The sequence below is a fragment of the Anser brachyrhynchus genome (assembly GCF_964034855.1).
Source record: "Anser brachyrhynchus genome assembly, chromosome: 8".
Classification (NCBI taxonomy): Eukaryota; Metazoa; Chordata; class Aves; order Anseriformes; family Anatidae; genus Anser; species Anser brachyrhynchus.
Window position 1 is genome coordinate 27,700,454 of NC_137702.1, and position 18,418 is coordinate 27,718,871.

General features: G+C 42.9%; 1 protein-coding gene across 12 annotated transcripts in view; it reads right to left on the reverse strand.

Moving 5' to 3' along the window:
* Window positions 1–17,872, reverse strand: part of NTNG1 (netrin G1) — a 157,179-nt gene extending 139,307 nt beyond the window's left edge. Inside the window, exons 1-2 of one of the 12 annotated variants that reach the window (XM_080603593.1) lie at window positions 17,517–17,872; window positions 10,808–11,517 (exon numbers count right to left, since the gene is read on the reverse strand). In XM_080603593.1, coding sequence (XP_080459719.1) covers window positions 10,808–11,053 — 246 coding nt within the window. In that variant the 5' untranslated portion in view covers window positions 11,054–11,517; window positions 17,517–17,872. Of the gene's footprint in view, window positions 1–10,807; window positions 11,518–14,470; window positions 15,040–16,550; window positions 17,414–17,516 lie in introns of those variants that run through there. The other 11 variants (XM_080603599.1, XM_080603600.1, XM_080603601.1 and 8 more) reach the window with 11 other exon arrangements.
* Between the last annotated feature and the right edge of the window lie 546 nt (window positions 17,873–18,418).

The window sequence follows — 18,418 nt, forward strand, 5'->3', positions numbered from 1 at the left end:
AACAAAGAAAGTGTTGAACTTTTGTTCTGAGACTTGCCTTTAAACATATGAAACCTGAAGTTCATAAACAATGACACTTTGCTACTGCTGAGTGCTAAAACTAGTAACAGTGCAATTATGAAGAATCATGGGAAGATTATTCAATAATAGTCTTCTGCCTTTTTTATTTATAAATAAGCCATGAGATGAATAAATTTAAAATAAACCCTGATATGTATGATGAGGCACTTACCAGCTAGAAGACCTAAAATACGCCTTCTGAGCATTCTTGCATGACCCCAAATTGCCAAAACTGTACCCAAGGAAAAAAAAAGTATCCCATTAGCTAAATCCTGTCTTGTCACTAGACAAATCAGCCTTGCACTGAAACTTGGAGGAGTGAAGTAATCCAAAATGAAGAACTAATATAATGAGTGAAGAAGGCTTTATAACTGAAAAACGTGTGAAATTAATGAACTTTATTTAAATTGATTCTGTCAATAAAGAGATAAAAGCATAAAGGCATACTGCTAATTTTGTGTTTTACCCAAGTTTTAAAGTTTCCAGTATGAAGGATTTAAAGACACTACTAAAGAAGCAATATTTGGGCATGATCCACTGCTGTCAGTATTAGTTCTTCTGTTGATTTGTACAGAGTGTATCCATTTCAACGGAAGATCACATTTTAAGTCCTGTTTATGAATAATCAAACACTGATTCTTAAGCATGACCTATACATCATGATTCACCTGTAATCGCTTTTTAGTTATTGAAGAATACCTTTTTTAAAAATCAGATGGTGCTTCAGACACCAAAAAACTTTTGTGTTCTCAACCTTTCTTTTTTTGTGTAAAGCGCTGGCATAAATTTATACGAAAATTTGAGCAAGGAAAGCTACAATGTGTGAACCCCTTAAACCTATTACTTAATGCTTCTGGAAGTTAGAGCAAACTCTTGCGACTGAGACACCTTGCTAGGATATTTCTGCAGGCTATCCCTACAGTATTCATACTGTTTGGCAGTTCCATATGGTCAAGGAAGCCAAGAGGCATATCAAAGTCTGGAAGGCTGTGATAAAAATAGATGGCTAAAATAGAACATGTAGAAAGAGTTGTTTTAGCAATCAGAAAACTAGTCTGTACTCTTTTCTATAGCTATACACATTGCTGCTTTAAAAGATGAGGATGTTTGTGTAGTTGTTTGCTATTCCTTTTTTTTTTTCCTCCAGTCATTTGTAAATGTCACCCACAAGCAGCTCTGTTTCTAGTTTTCACTAGAGGAATGAGCCTTATGAGCAGGTGTAGATGGTAAAAATCAAACTGATGAGTTAAAATGATGGTTCCTGACAGTTTTACAGATAAAAATCTAAAATGCACCAGGATGCTGGAAAGACAGTATGTACATGTAAAAAAAATGCTCCTTTCATCATAACGGTGTCCTCTTTTAAAGGTTTTACAACTACTTAGCTATAAAAAAATTCTCTCTGGGCTGAAGAATGACATAAAATATATCTGGTATGGTAAAATTTCTTCCTTGTAATAAATATAATTAAAATCCATTTGGGTCCTTTTCTTTCATTTTGTTTATGTGGAATCTAGGGATTTTAAAAAAATCTGCCTAAAGGATGAGAATAACTAAAGCCATTTTACAGAAAAATATACAGCAAATGTCAAAGCCATGTGAAATCACATATGCACGTTGCCTGTCTATGCTGAGGATTTTCATGTCTCTAGCTACACCTTTATTTGTAGATCAAGATGATGTCACTGCAAATGACCTATGAAAACATAAAATTCCCTATGTAAAATGTATATTGATAGCCATTGTTTCTACGAGTAAATTGGGTACAGAATTGCTTCCCACTTTTCAGCTAGTGAGATTGGCATTCCAGTGTATAAAGGGACTTGTACCTCATCAGTCAGTGATGTTAAAAGTATCTGGGATTATTTCTGAGTTTTCAGATCCAAATAGTATTTATAGGCCTTGAGCAAAGTCAGGAAATGTTTGGTTTAACAGCCCTTGTGCCTGTTTGTAGTTATTCCTAAATAGGGATGCATCTTTTCTGTATCGGAAATTTCAGCTTTGGTAAAACAGTATCAGTGTTGTTTAAAACAAATAAACAAACACCACAGCAGAGATACTTGTACTAAAATTCAGCAGCTCTCACAAAAACAGCACTTTCTGAACTCTGTGGATAAAAACAAATTACCAGTTTTCTTCCTTGCACAAGGAGATGGGTAATTTTCATACTCTGTCAACAGGGACTGCTAATGCTTGTCTGGATTTCTTTCTTTCTTCCATGGTACACAGCAGAGGGAATGAGAGGGCCTGATTATTGTCTGAGTCTGTGAATCCTGTTTTCTGGAATGTTCTGACAGAGTACTGTGTGCTTACACGTTTGCATGGGGCAACTTTGGCTGTACATAGGACTAGCTGTTTCATAACATAAAAGTCTAAAGTTAAAATCATTATTTAGAAAAAGACTTACTGCCTTATGCCTTCTTCAAGGACTACTGGAGCGCACACTAACGGTGACGATTGTCCCAACCTTACACAGGCTTTGCAGGACTCTCAGCCGAGTTCACTTGGCATTGTTTCAACCAAGATGCTTAACGAATGAAAATTTAATATATGGAAGTGCCTTGGCAATTTGCATTTGGTTTTCAGTGGTTCTTAGTAGTTACAAAGTATGAGCCCTGCAAGAAAGGAATGCAAAGCTCTGGGGTTTGGAGACGTACAAGTACTAAAACAAGAGGGAAAAAATAGTTTTGTTCAGATATATTGGACAAATCTGAACAACATAAAGCTAGCCGTTTTCACTTCTGTCAAGTAAAACCAAAATGTGCGCTCTGAGACTTGTCTACCACAGCAGGACACACACCACCCCACTGGCTGTGCGCTCCCCTCAGAGCAGAACTAGGCCTGGGTAGCCTGGTGCTCCCACAGCTACTGCGAGGCCTCACAGCCCCCCAGCACCTTCCCACACCACTCCTCCTGACGGACTCCTCACACAGGCCTGTTAGAGAGCCAAGGCTGCTGTGCTGGCAGGCAGCTCCAGCTTACCCACCTTGAAGAAAACGGCAGTTCAGCGTTTGCAGCACACAGCAAGCAGGGTGTGTGTGTGTGTGGGGGGGTGCCTAATCAGGGTGTGTGTGTGTGTGGTGCCTATGCAGCCTCGCCCCAGCCCGTGCAGGGCACCGGTCCCTCCTGAAGCGAGCTGCAGGCTTGAGATCACCTCTGCCTCACTGAGAGAGGTACAAATAACAACACATTGCTAAGTGAAAATTTTATTTAGAAAGTAGTAGTATTATTTTACTGCAGAAGCTGGCACTAAAGCTGCCTGCTGAGGGGACATTTCTGATCCAGACGCAAGACAGCAAGCCATTCGCATTCTCCTGTGTATAGCAGGGTGTCAGTTTTACAGTGGAAGCTGTTTATTTCTTTATAAAATTGCTGTTGTTGTCTCTGCACCCAAAGAAGGCCAAGCAGGTTCACCACATGGCACTTGGGTCCAGTCAGGCAGCTCCCCCAAACGCCTGCCTCAGCCGGAGGGATGGAGCCATGAAGGCTGCGTGCTTTGGGTGCTTGGGGCAGGGGCGATGCCAGCACAGGTATTTGGGAGAACCTTTGGAGTACCTTTGGGAATCCCCAGAGCCAACATTGCCCCTGAGGACGTGTGGCTGCGGGCAAGAGTGCAGCTGGAGGCTGGAGTAGTGGGAGTGGTGATGGCCTCTCCAGCCACCAGCCCTCAAGGAATTGCTTATTTGCAGCTTTGGACAAACAGGAGTGAAGTGTTTAAGACAAAAAGTTCTTTGGAATAGTTAAAAAAAAAAATATAATAAAAAAATCTGGAATTGAAACACAACTGGTTTGGTCGTACCATGGCCCTCAGTAACTAGCCAATAGAAGCTATGTCTTAGCAGCTGTTTCTTTCAAATATGCATGTTGCACAGCTGTTACCAGGTGACAGAAGCACTAAAATAATCTCTGTTACTGCTGAAATTTTACTTGACACATTATAATCCCTTGCTTTCTAAGATCAGGTATTATTACGATAATAATTTATTGATCACTGAGTTAGCTACAAATGTCTAATTTTTTTCAGCTAGCTTCAGGAAAACAAAGAAAAATGAAAGAATCCACCAAATGAAGTAAGGACAGTGTTAAAAGCAGCAATGAAACAGTTTCTATGAAGTGCATATATAAAACATACATCTTGTTAAAATGAAGCACTTATGTATTGTAGTGATATATGCCTTAAATCTTAGTAACTGAAAATAAACAGAGCGCCTTGGCTTTGTTTAGGGACCCTGTTTTACCCCCAAATATTTTTAAGATCTTAAGTACTTTGTGGGCTTGCTTTTCCTTCACTTAAGGTTTGAAAACATTTCCATTTTCAAAGTGTAACTGAGGAAACTGGACCGAATTTTGTTAATAATTGACTGGGGAATCTTGATGTGTGATAATGAATAAAATGCAGATTTTTTTATTTTTTTTTGCAATCTTTAGTTTTGATTTATGATAAATTATTAATTTTTAGTTTGGTTCCAGTTGAAAGAAAACATGTCTTAGCTATCCATTTTTTATATTTCTGCTGTGATTAAATATATTTATTTATTTTTCCATTGTTTAGGAAACCAAGAACTCCTGTCCTAAGAGGCGTGAGGAACAAAAAGCCTTTGAAGTTTCTGCAGACATGGTGTTACGGAAGGCACAGGTATGTTGTAATTTCTATGTGCTGGCCGGCAGGAGGGAACCCGGGACAGACAGAAGGAGCAAAGGGCATGGTGCTTTCTTCTTGCCTTCTCATTCATTCCAGATGCATTGGTCTAAAATTTCAATACAAGGACCGAGGTGGTCCTTTGATGGGAATAGCAATGTCAGAGGGGTTCAGCAGAAGAGAAGGAGCAAAAAAGCCTTTAGCTCCCCATATACATATTCTTATACCAGAAATTAAATGCAATAATAACTTGAGAAAAAATGACAAAATAAAAATTCTGCTCCCTGAAAGATGAGAGTCTTCCCAACAACAAAGTAACATTTCTGTTAATTAAATGTACTCAAAAAAGTCCAAAATAGATGGATGCAGGTCTGTAATAACTTTCAGGGCTGTACATATTTTTAAATATACACTTACGAAAACTGACATTAAAAAAGAAAAAAAAATTATAATAGCCTCATCTTTAACTCCGTGTTTCCATTCTCCCCCACGCTACCTCATCAGATTGCACAGATGGAACTAAAATGAAAGATTCCTTGTCCATATTCAGCAAATAAAAGGCTTTTTTCTTATCGGCATCCCTTAACAGTATTGCTTAATGTTATTCTAAAAATATCTTACCCAAGACTACATGCACGCCAAAATGCTTCCAAAAATACATTTTTATTTCACATTTTGATTTATATGTTGCTCAGAAGAGTATCTGTTCATTTAATTATTTCAGTAAACGTTATAATGGTATCGCTAACTATGCAAGAGTATTTTGTTTTTTTAAGGAATATAAGCCTACTTGTAATTAAAGAAATGCTATATTAATGACGCTCAAAGTCTCAGAGGGAATAATTTAATGTCCACCTCATAATATTATGCCAGAATTACATTCACAGAAGACTTTTTAATAATCTTTGTTTCTTAATTTAGTTTTGATTGGTGATGAAATACAGAGTAGCACTCAAGGGCTCAAATTTCTACTGTCATCAGCATTTCTGCTCTATAAATTGTACAAACACATGTGACTTCCGTCTGTAGGCTTCTTTTCAAGATTCTGTTTAACCTATGAAGAAAGTTAGCTGCAGGCAACAGATTAATTACAGATAATTTCATCATTTTTTTAGCTACTGGAATGCTGGATTGTGTTATGATAGCTAGGTGTGATCTACACATAAGCAGAAAAGTATATTTTTATGTTGCCATTTCAGCTCTAAATGCAGGTTCACAATAAAATCCATCTCTAGTCTGCAAATTACAGTGATAGCCACTAGGAGTCTCCTGGTTAGGTTTGTGAAGAATTTACATTACTAAGACTGGCAAACGTTTGAATGCAAAACCGGTGACAAAGGCTAGATTTTAGCGAAGGAGTCAGCCCTTGCAAGAGGCAGCAGACAGCTGCTGAGTGCTGGCAGCTCGGAGAGCTGTGCTACAGCTCCTGCTGTGCCTTGTGACCCTGGGGACAAGGCACCTGCAAAAGCCATGCGAGGTGTGTGGCCAGAATGTAGGAGCTTGCCATAGGAAGGGACGCTTGTTCTGGGGCTCTCACTCCTGCTCCTGATTGTGCTGCTCATCTTTGTAGCTGGCTCCTGGCAGTCACATGGGGGTACAGCTGACAAATTTTTTAAAAACAAGGAAGTTAGATGCAACCTATGTAGTATTTTTGTAGGACAAATGACGGTGGCAGTCATGAAAATTCAAATTTGCTTCTTTTTGTAAGTGTACAGATTTTTTGTGAAATTTTAACAAGTGCTTACAATTAAGGAGGTAAAAGATTTCACCAGCTGTTATTTATTCCTGGGGATTTAAAGCGGGTATGTTTTGTAAACTGAAATGCTGCAGTGCCACAATAACTAGCACCTTCACATACTTAACATTGTGCTTATGGTATCTTTGCAAAGTGAATTCTGAAAATGTGAGGTAGCTGTTTTCTCTATTCTCTTCCCCTTTCTAGCTTCCTCTTCCCCCAGGCCAACTACGCATAAGTGTACTGTGCCAGACACACTGTTACCAATGCCAAATGCTCAAAGTTCATGAATTATAGAAAGGCAGGATGGCCACACTGTCTCAAACACAATGACCATCCAGTACTGTGACTGACAAGGACAGTCAAATTTCCTTGCAGGAAGGCCACTGAAAATAAACATGCATCATCTGCCACCATGCATGCCTCCCACGTAAGAGGCTAAAGATTGCTTTAAAATGTACAGGGAAGACAGAAGTTACCAGTCAAACCCTTCTGCAGAGGAAGGAGTTACTTGTTAGGGAAGGATGCAGTCGCATGTTCCTTACAGACACAACTCCATAGCCAGAGACTGTGAGCATTAACTGCTCTATGACATTTATTTGTTTATAATTTTTTTCATGCTTCTCTCCTCTCAAGCAAAATCCTTTCCCAAGCCCTAAAAATCCTGAGCGACTTTAAAAATGATGAGCTTTAAAACAAATAATAATTTGGTGGGCTATTTGTTTGGCTTTTGCTTTTTGAGCTTCTTAGTTTCATTTTCAAACTTTTCTTTCCAACCAGGACTAAGAAAATGAAGATGGTGTTTTAAATGAAAGTGGTGGATCTCTTATAATCATAGGACTCCAGGGGTTTGAGGTTTCAGAATAATCTCATGAGTTGTCAATACTGAATGTCACCAGAAACTATAATGTTATTCTCAGAACAGATTGCATGAAAGCAATTGTAGGATAGTTTTCCTGCTGTCTGCTCCCCAGAATACCTACAGATGCTGTCCTGGAGGGATGGCCCAAAGGTACTTAAGAATGGTGAGCTGCCGCATGCTGGATTAGCTGCTGACTGGAGGAGTGCATTTGCATTTTGTAACAAATCTGCATGTGCAGAACCTTATTTGGTTTATCAACTAAGCAAGCTCACTGAATAAAAAATCATAATGGACTCATAAAACCATTTAATTCCATGGGGAGTATGCAGAAATAGGTAGGAGACAAACTTTACCATCGACTGCCTCTTTTCCATGCTTGATGCCTTGCTCACTCCTGCCAGCCCTCTGCTAAACCAGCCCTTAAAGATGTGCCGTGAGGCCCCTACCTAGAGGTAGGTGGGCTCTGCTGGGGCAACTCACTCCAGTACTGCCCAGTCTGACCACTACCAGGTTTTCTCAGTATCTAGCCTTCCCTGCTGGAATCTAGAGCCCTTACTTTTAATGTCTTCTGCAGATACAGAGACGAAATTAGTTCTTTATTGTAGGATTGCATGCATTTCAGTGCGTGATTACATTGTATGTTACTGTATACTCTTATGTTGCTCTCACTGACTCCCTAGATTTTACTGCCATCTCCCAACAGAAACTGGGTGAAATTCCTCAGTCTGGTTGTGCTTTAGTGGTCTTATCTACGCCATGCTTATAACTGACATAGACTCAACAGATAGCTAGTACCTCAGTCTCTATAATTTACCTGTATAGTTTGTGGTGAAAATTTAGGCTGACTGGAGAATGAATATGGAGACAAAACAGAAGATTAATGCAACCTCTTCCTCCTCTTGCAGAAGGAGGCTTAGCTTTTTGGTACCGTTACTTTTCTTAGAGTATCTGAAAGAACCCTGATCTCCAAGGAATTACGAGAAGGCAGCTGAGCATTAACTTGATTTGAATAACAAAAAAACTGCTACATAGGTTTGGTACGCTAAAATACAATATTCACAGTAATAAAACCAAACATTTTTATAAGTCTGTTCATCACTTTGCTATGCTGAAAAGAAATGCTTATATCTCTGCCATTTCAAATTCAGGAATTGTTTTAAGTACAAGAACATGCCTAACTGGAACGCACTCTCTTTCACTGCCCACCTCTTCCTACTATGACAGTGCTATTTTCTTAACTCATTTTCTAAAACTAAAAATGAACACTAAAATAACAGATCCGCTCATTGGCAAGTGTCAAAGGCTCAACCCTAAAAATATGTAAAACCTCATTTTGAATGACGTGTAATTAGATATAGTACAGGTGGACATGAAGCATTTTTTAGGGAAGGGAGTGCTTTGCTGCTTTGGAATACCTCAGGAACACCAACTATTTCTGTAATTTTCCTCATGTTTCAAGTAAGTCATGCCATTAACCACACATATGTGAATACAGAGCATATGTACAATATACATCTATGCTGAAAGCAAATACAACTGTTTATCATGTAGTACATAAACTCGTATCACTAAATACACTTTTTCATTGTGCTCTGTTGCTCCCTTTCTGCATTTCCCCCTACTCTACCTCCAGTTCCTCCTCTTCTTCCATTCCTCTTGTTAGGATTCTGGTGGCCTTCTGCATCTCAAGTGCTTATGCAGCAAGTGAGTTACGTCTGTCACCTCAGGTGATTCCCGAGCAAACTTTCATACCCCATCACTGCAGCAAAGACCTTGCTGGGTCAAATATTTACAGGGGGAGTTCTGCCACCATTTTAATATTTAGATTTAATCAAAATGTCATTTTTTTATCATCATTGTTCTATCTAAAGAGTGGGGTGATAACCAAGGCATTCAGAAATTAAAAAAATTGCTTAATATGGGAACTGCTGCAATGTTTATCTGCACTGAAAGGAAGAAACAGGTTTTCTTGGGCAGTGTACTGCGTTAGAAGAACAAGTTCAAACATCACTGATTGAGGGCTCAATCCTATCCATTACAATTTTGAGGGAGAAATACACATCATGATAAAGAAGAAAGTAAACAACCATATTACACAAGGCACGTTGCGTTTATTTGTTTTTAAACAGGGGCTGCTTGAAGCTGCTTGGAGGTTTAGAGTGTCAAAGTCATGTCAGCAGAGATGGATTAGTGGGCAGAGAGCAAGTGGCGCAGTCAAAGGATCACAGTGAATGTAATTTATTCACGTAGCTCCGCAATTTATCACGTGGCTATTACCATAATGTACGTGGGAAGCAGCTGCATGCATGCGCATAATGCCTTAAATGTATGTGTGGTTGGACCCGAACTCCTTACAGAACAGTAGTGGTTGCAAATGATACCATAAGGCGTTTAAAAGCAAATTTCCTTCCTGTGGGGATTCTGTCACACAGCGATGATGATTTGTACACAGGCAAACAAATGTCTTGTAGACTGTTCCCTCACCTACCAGAGCTCATGTTTTTTTCAAACCTAAATCATCTGGGTAACATGATGTAAATTTCCAGTGCTTTATTAATATATATGTTTTGTGCCTCAAACTCACATTCTGTAGTAAAGGAATACCGTATCTTCCACTTATTTATTTCTGTAAAATGTTTATTTCTGTAAAATACTAAGTATTTGTGAGAAGAAAAAAGTTATCTGCAAGTTGAAGATTTCCTCCAATCTCACTGACCTCTCAGAGCACAATCTGTCAAATACTCAGGAGCGGCACAGCTGTAAAAGGCTGATATATGCTGTCTGCCTCATTTCTCATACCTGTACAATTATTTACCAAGCCCAGCATTTCCAAAATTGTTTTCTAATTTTAGGAGCATCCAAATTAAGGAACTTGACTTTAGTCTTTCTTAGTTGACCTGAATGCCTGCAGTCTCGCTTAAAGAAAAAAAAGCTCTCAACTGTTCGTAGAGCCAGCCCCTATATGAAGAGCTTTCTTATGCTTCCCGTGCACACAAATGTTAATACGTGCTGCCTGGGGTACCCAGGCTCCAATAACGTCTGTGCCAGTGCAGGCTTGCCCAAAAAGCTCCAGCAGCACAGCTCCCACCACCACTTTTGAGCTTCTGCAGCTTGAGCAAGCCTTGAGAAATGATGCTGAATTATACAATGCTATGATGCTTTCAGGTGACTGTATTAGAACCAATTCACTGAATACTTTCGTGATTGAGGCAAATGTGCCCTGGTTAGGGGTTAACGGACTACAAGTTTTATGCTGCTTTCTTTTAAGTCATTAAAAGTTGACCTAAAGACACACTGAATCGAGACAAAGTCAAGCTAGGCCCCAATAATAAGAACATCGCATTGCCTAGCTTCATGTACTGCTTGGCGTTTGTTTAGCAGAACCCTCTCACATTTGGAACATGAGGCAGATTTTCCGGGATATTTATATGTGCGCTACACGACTTCCATTTTGCAGCAATCTAGCACAAGGATATATCCGCTAGTTATGAAAATTAAAAGCTTGCCTTACCATTGCACAGAAAGTCTCAGGAGGATCTCCACACGTTATGTCTGGGGGATCCAGAGTCACTCTTACGTATTTGATCATGTCTCTGGCTTCCGGCTGGCAGGCCATGTAATCCCATACTTTTCCTTCTTCTGTGTAAATCTGAGTCTTACACACATCATAATGTCCCCACACAGAAGGATAATGCTGCATCACGGAAGATACGGTAACCCAGAGGGCGTGAAGTGACAGGAATCTTGACAAATACATTTCTAAATCCTTTTATGTCACCTTTGTAAGGATGTTCAGTACTGGCGTACGTGCAGTCTATATAGGTTATACATATATATACATATACATGTATGTATTTTATAAAATAGGTTCCAACTCAAACGTGAAGCATTAGGATACAGTGTTTGCTTTACTAAGTTGAAGACTTTGGTAGAAGCCACACAGACCCCAGTGACAGCCTTTCACAGAAACGCAGAGCTTGTCCTTTGTCTTATAACTTATCTGTCAGGGCTTCTTGTAAAAGATGTCCAATAGCAGATAATACTTTGTGAAGTTGCGGGTCTTCAGCTACACTGTCGATAACCCTGAGTGATCCTCCGTGTTCACAGCTCACAGGGGATGCCCAGATGCATTGATAAATCAGTATCTGAAGCAGAAGGATGAGTGTCTACAGGCTGGTGTCTGTTTCCCATCAATCATTCTTTTCTTCTGGCACCAGCACCCTTTTAGAAACAATAAAAGTTAGAGTTATTGTCCAAGAATCAATGCATTACAAAATATATTACATGTTGACATTTTGGAGGTTTGATGCAATATAAAGCAAATTGGTATAATATGAATAACCTTTACTGTGGGTGCTGTGCTACAACGGACAAACCACCCAAATCATTCAGAGTGAAAAGTATTTTGACATGAAGGATTGAACTCTTCTCTAACAAACACAGATCTATAACACTCCAGGTGAGTTACATGTTTCTGCTTCCAAAACTGTACTTTATTCCTTGCAACACCAGAGAGCAAACTACAGAACTTGAGTATTGTGCATGTCTATCCAGGCAAGCAGGGGAGCAGGGAACCTAACTCTGTGGTGAAACAGCAGGAAGGCTCTTCTATTGAGGTGACAAAGGGATGAGTACCAGGTCTGATAGTCTCTTGGCAAGAGGACCTCAGTAAGCTCCAAAAGCCTTACATGGTTCTTACACTCTTTTTTTTTGTAAGAGTAACAAAGATACTGTAAACGCACTTCTGTTTCCTTGAAACTTCTCATTAGCATTGGAAGAGCTTTGCTCCTTTTTTTCTTCTTTAACTGATCATGCTGATAAACTACTGATGAAGATAATAGTTCATTTATCGTTTACTGTCAGGATGCTCTCCCCTTCTAGGATGGATGTTGTATTTTCCTAGGTTTGAGGGTGGGGGTCCCTGTGTACTCGGTATTTATTTCATAGCAGATATATCCTCTTTCCCCCCTTCAAAACGTTAACTAGAAATTCGCTCAGTTTATGTCATGTCAATCATTTTATTACACACAGAAAATCCCAGGATGTTATTACAATGACAACATATGTATTTGGTAAAAATACAAACAGTGTGCGGGGGAAACTGCAAAGACGGGGTAAGCTCTCTAAACATGGACAGGCAAAAACCAGACTACAAACTCCATCTCATCTCTTTCAGCCTGCGCCTGTTGGCAGCCTGTGCCAGCTGAGGACAGGAGCTCGTGCACTGCTTTCTGTGGCCATAGGACTGGACTCTGCAGGAGGAGGATTTCAGACAGCCACCACAGCACCTCTGCACGCTTTTTGCCTGGATGCTGCTAAAATCTAAGCAAACCCTTCAGGCAGACGTCAAGGAACAACCGTAAGTCATCACGTTCTGTCACCCACTTTGCTTGTTCTGATGCTTAAATTGTGTGCCATGAACCCTCCTCTACCCCAAACCACAGCAAGTGTCATATGACTCGCTGAGCTCCTGTGTATGTCGCTTTGGTAATACACATTTTCAAAACTTATCTTCAAAGCTATTCACAAACGGCATCCCTATATTTAAATAATGCTTCATCTTAAACTGAGCTAAACTGCAGACACTATGAAATGCCAACAGATGGTTGAATTGTGTTTCCATAGCAAAGTAATTTACAATAATTGCCGTATGGACGTAAATGCAATTTTCCATTATATTCGTTTTATCAAATGTTACCATACAACTCTGGTATATTTTATCAGAATATGCAGAGAATATCTGAAATTTCATGCAATAACAATTCTCTATTAGATCAAATACATTTAAGCCTCAAATATGAATTTGACATAAAAGAAGAAATATCTAAGACTAAATTAAAATTAGATCTTCTTAAGAATCACATTGGGTAGTACCATAGCTTTATAAGCAGCCTTACATTATTTTTTGTTTGATTTCAATGGCAACATTTACTTACTATCTTGGATTTTAATAATTCAGAGAAGTTTTTCCACATCCTTCTAAAGACACCCTCATACTTGTCTCCTCTAGTCCTTTCTAATGTATTTTGCAGGGAAAAAAATTAAAAAGTCACATAGCCTAGCACAGTCATTATACAGAAGGGAAAAACATTCTCTGCTTAAAATAAAAGCCAAAAAAAAAAAAAAGAGAGACCCTTGACCTGGCTCAAAACCTGCAAATTATTTGAAATTTATTGTCAGAAATCAGAACACAGTCTCTATTAGAGAATGCTTGGTCATAGCTGGAATGAACAGTCAGTGAACATCATGTTTCTGTGTAGAAATAAGAAGTTACAAGGTTTAATTATCCTTAGTCTACAAGCTTTTATATTCAGGAAAAATAGATTTGTTTTCTTTAATATTTTCCTTGCCAGCTCTTCGGTTTCCAATAACCTTTTTATAACTGCTGAGATGCAGATCTACAAATAAACAAGACTGGATAGGACTGAAATAATAGGAAGCAAGCCGCTACCTTAACACACTGTGCTAAAACACTTCCCATATAACGAATTCTCATTAAAGTAAGCCAGAGTCATAATGATAGTCGTTACACAGAATTATAGACTATAACATCGATCGAATTTAGTGCACTGACAAGGAAAAAGTGCAGAGGAGTGCAAGACATCTGAGTATTAGGCAGATGTAGAACTGTACGACAGACATCCCTGACAAGAAGCAGCCAATTATAGCTTAAAATTCTGGCATATAACCAGTTCTGATTAATAGTTTTCCATTACATTACAGACATATTATTAATGTATTAAAAATGTCAAGCTTTGGCAAGAACTAATACGGCATGGCTCAGTTAGTCTGCAATATCTTCTTTTAATGAGCTTCCATTGATACAGAGAAAGATATTGACCAAAGCACATTAAGGATCATATGCTAAGCGCTATTGGGGTTTTTCTAACAGAGCCGTACAATTCGTCTTGCTTATATTTATTCCTGCAGAGTCACTTGCTATATGCATTCTACATTTCAGTGCTCTAATTCTAAAAATATGTGCATTATTTTGTAAAAAACACTTAGAATAACATTTCTGAAGTTTATAGCTGCGCGCGCCCCGTAGCACTAAGCCTCTTGCTGTGGGTAACAAAGCAGCAGTTTTTACCCCCTCAGTTAACACCTGCACATTTGACCTTACAAGAAGCAATCAACAAATCAGGAATAACCAGTAAGTGACACCCCCACCTACCCTCTGCACCTCCGGTTCCCTGTCCGCCAGCTGGTCCCAGGCTCTGGGGGCGCAGGGCCCACGGGGCTGACGGAGGGAGGGAGTGACACAGCTATGGATTGAGGGCAAGGTGGCAGCACGCTGCTGGAGGACAGCTAACACACCAGAAACCTTCAAGGCACCCTGCCTTGTGGGGCAACAGCGGTGTGAACTGCCGAGCAGCGGGGGCCTTGGATTTTCACATGCCATAACCTCTGCAACCTGAAAAACAGGAGGCATTCCCCAGGCACCTGGGAGCTGAACACCGCCTCTGCTGTCCCTGCCTTCCCCCAAAGCACCTCTCTGTGCAAAGTGGAGGACATTTAGGCTACAATAAGCATGTTACAGATCGGCTGCATCACACATTTAAGGAAGGCAAACAGCTGACCCCCAGACTAAAACTGGCTGTAAAGGTGCGCATGCAGCCTCCTCCCAGGTGGGTGAGGCTGCCAGTCAGACCTCATGCAGCATTTCCATTTTGCAGCCTGAGCAGATACCCCCTTCTCCCTAAACCAGCTAAAATGCATCTCGGCAGAATTACTGCTGGTGAAGAACTTCAGCTCTTGTCAGGGGTTGTTAGCAAACACACCCCCCTCTGCCTCCTTCCATCACAGAGAAAATCCAACCCCCGGCCCCAGATGATTCCCTCGGCGCAAAAGGCATCAGCTGGAAGGTCTGCAGTCCCCCTCCTGCATCAGGTCCCTGCTGAAAAGTTGCTGCACAGTGTTACAGGGTGGTTCCTGGCCTTCGGTTCTGACGTACAGCAGGTATGTGAAGAATGCAATAAAATAACAAGCAATCGCTTCTCCTACAGTCCAGGTATTTGATAAACCATACACTGCCACGACACTGGAGTAAGAACAAGAGCCCGACTCAGTTACTATGATTTACGCCAGTGTGAGGAGAACTGGTTAAAATCCCTAACTGATGCATGGAATGGGGGCTGTCAGCTGACAGTGTGGGGGCCTGCAGAGCGCTTTTTTCCAAAGGAAAAAGTTTGCACCCCTAACAGCTTGTATTCCTGTGGGAAGTTTGTAACCCAGCTTCAGCAGAGGGGTGTATCTAATCACGCCCAGGTAAAAAGATCCTTTATGTCCACGCCAATTATTAATTATAATTGATGAAATAATAGGTATTACAAAACAGAACTAATCCTCATTCCCGCATGTCACAACATTTAATCAAAACCAAACATTTTTACCTTGGTACACCCAGAAAACTTGACAGCCCAGTACACACACAGCTCCAATGTGAAAAATAGTAACAATAGTAACATCTTATGCAGAATTAGTTATCTATGCAAACAAAAATGGAACCTATATTTAACAATTTAATGCACACTTCCCATCACACTCAGATCCAAGTATGTTCCAAACAATTGCTGTAGTGCCTGTGGACTCAAACACTGCTCCAAACAAAGTTTATCTTCTATTTTTATCAGGCTTATTCAACTATCTAGCAGAAAAAGATTTCTTTGTCTCAGGAGAAATTTAAAATGTCAATAATTATTGGCTGAGGAAAATAAGATACAGAGTTCTGCTACCAAAAAGCTGGGATTCGGCACTGCACTTGAATTATTTTGGGTTTTCCCACATCATTCTTTGCTGAGTGACACCTCACACCACCGCTGCCATTACTTGCAGGGTATCATCGGCAGTCAGCATATGGAGCCAAGGCACTTGAGCTATTTAAATTTTAAAGCCTTCATGTGTAGCTGCGTTAAGGTTTTCCTCTAGAATCTTTATAATTGTGGTTTATTGCCTTAAATATCTCTGTACCTAGACTCAATCTGTTGTGCAAGTTTTTCCTCTCTGAATTTAAGTCAGCATTTGGGGTGGCTGGGGCTTTTTTGGTTGTTATTTTTCACCCGGTCAGGTAATATTATGCGCACTTCAGAAAGCAGAACCTGGGGGTATCGGGCTACCAAGCCTCCAAGGCAGGGTGGGAGCTGCTGACTTTCTAAAGCCTGATGAAATTCTAAGTTCTTACTGTCAAAATGGAACGAAAGCAGAAGTCTAACGGATCCTGAATTTGTTCTGTGCTATTGCCAGATTTTACATACGTAGCTAGAAAGTTGGTGCCACTTCTTATCAGCGTCACGGGGCTGAGGCTTGACGGCAGTCCATGGGTCTATTGGAAAAATGCTGCTAATTGCTGGAAGCTCTCTGGTAAACGTCCTTTAAAGCTCCAAAAACATGCCTGAAATCAACCTTTATTTTTCGTTGCAAATCCAGAAAAAAAAAAAAAGAAAAAGCATCTAAACCCACCAAAATCAAACCCGGGAAAGTTCTGCTGGGGTTTTCCTCGTTTTGATTGGCTGCCTAGGCCCCAGCTGCTCATCCCGAGCCGCATTGTCCTTAGGCAAGGCAGTGATTTATTCCCTCTTTAAAAGCATCTCCACCGTTTGTTTCACTCACTGTCTCTGCTAACATCTCTGCAGAAGCGAGGCTGGCTCCTAGCACATCAAATCCAGAATATCGAAAAGTTGATTGCGGAACAATAAAAGTGCATTCGGTAGAGGCCACAAAAGCACACGGACCAACTTTGAGAGTACAAAAGCATCTGCTTTATCAGATTTAGCTCATCTGCGCTGCTCACCGTCATTAGGTGTCCCTTTAGATAAATTTTTGGGGGGTAAGCGCTTAGAAAAATCACTTGCAGCTTCCGACGCGAGGGAACCGTTTCCAGGTTGAGCGCCAGCGCCCCGTCCGCTCCATCGGGGTTACTCTCCCCACCCTCCTGCGAAGCCGACTTTGGGTCTTCTTCTCCCCCAAAAGCCAGCCAAGTGCTCGCCGGGGGGCGGCGGCCGGGCACCCCCCGGCCCCTCCGCGTCCCTCCCCGCTGCCTCGCCCCTTCCGAGCCCGGCGCTCCGCGGCCGGCAGGGGGCGCCCGTCCCGCACCCTTCCGCTCCGGGGGGACCCCGGGGGGCAGGGGGGGGCTCGGGGGGGACCCCGGGGGATTTAAGGGGGGGACCCCGGCCGCGCCCCCCCAGGCCCGGTGCCCCCCCCTCCCCCGGGGCCGTACTCACCGCGCGGGTCGCCCTCGCCTCACCGCGGGGCGGCGCCGGGACGCGCCGGGGCGGCATCGGGGAGCCGGGGGGCGCCTCCTTCCCTGCCTCCCTCTGCCGAAGTTGGCCCGGGGCGCCGGGCGGCCGCAAAGTTTGGCGCTGGGCGGCGGGCGGTGCCGGGCGGTGCCGGGCGGCCGCTGTCCTCCGGCGGGCAGCTCATCGCCGAGGCGCTCCCCAGCGGGGCTCCCCGCCCGTCACCGCCGCTCGGGGCGGGGGCGGCCCCCGGCGGGGCGGCCGCGGCGCGGGGCCTCGGGGCGAGCGGAGCCGGGAGCGCTGCGGCCGAAGTTGGGGCGGCGGCGGCGGCTCCTCACTTCGGGGCGACCTCCCCGCGACTGGCGGCGAGCGGGGCGGCGGCGCCAGCCTTCCCTCCCCTCCTCCGGGCCCGCCGCCGCGCCGCCCTAGCGCCGCCGCCGCGCCGCCCCCCCGCCCGCCGAGCTCCCCGCCCCCGGGCACGGAGGGTGGGGGGCTCCCGGCCTCGGCACCGGGGCGCGGGCACCGGCGGGGCTGGAGGCGGCCGGGGAGCGCCGCTCCTCCGCCTGAGCGCGGCACGGGGTGCTGCGAGGGGAGGGAAAGCGCCGGCTCTGCTGCCGCGATGCTCCTGCCGCCCGCCTCGGACCGGACCCGCCGGGCTCCGGGGGAAACTCTGCCCGGGTGCCCGTGCTGTGCCCGCTCTGCGCGGTTTCCCCCCTGCTCTCGTTCAAGCGAACGCGGTTCTCCCCGTTAGGCTTCCCCAGGCTGTGCGGCACATCGCAAGCTGTTGTCCCGTGTGGGACTTGGGCTCGCTGCCGGCCGCGCCTGGTGCCCGACCTCTGGGCAGCCGGACACGGGCTGCGCTCCGGGGGTGGCTTTGTTTGGTGGTCCGC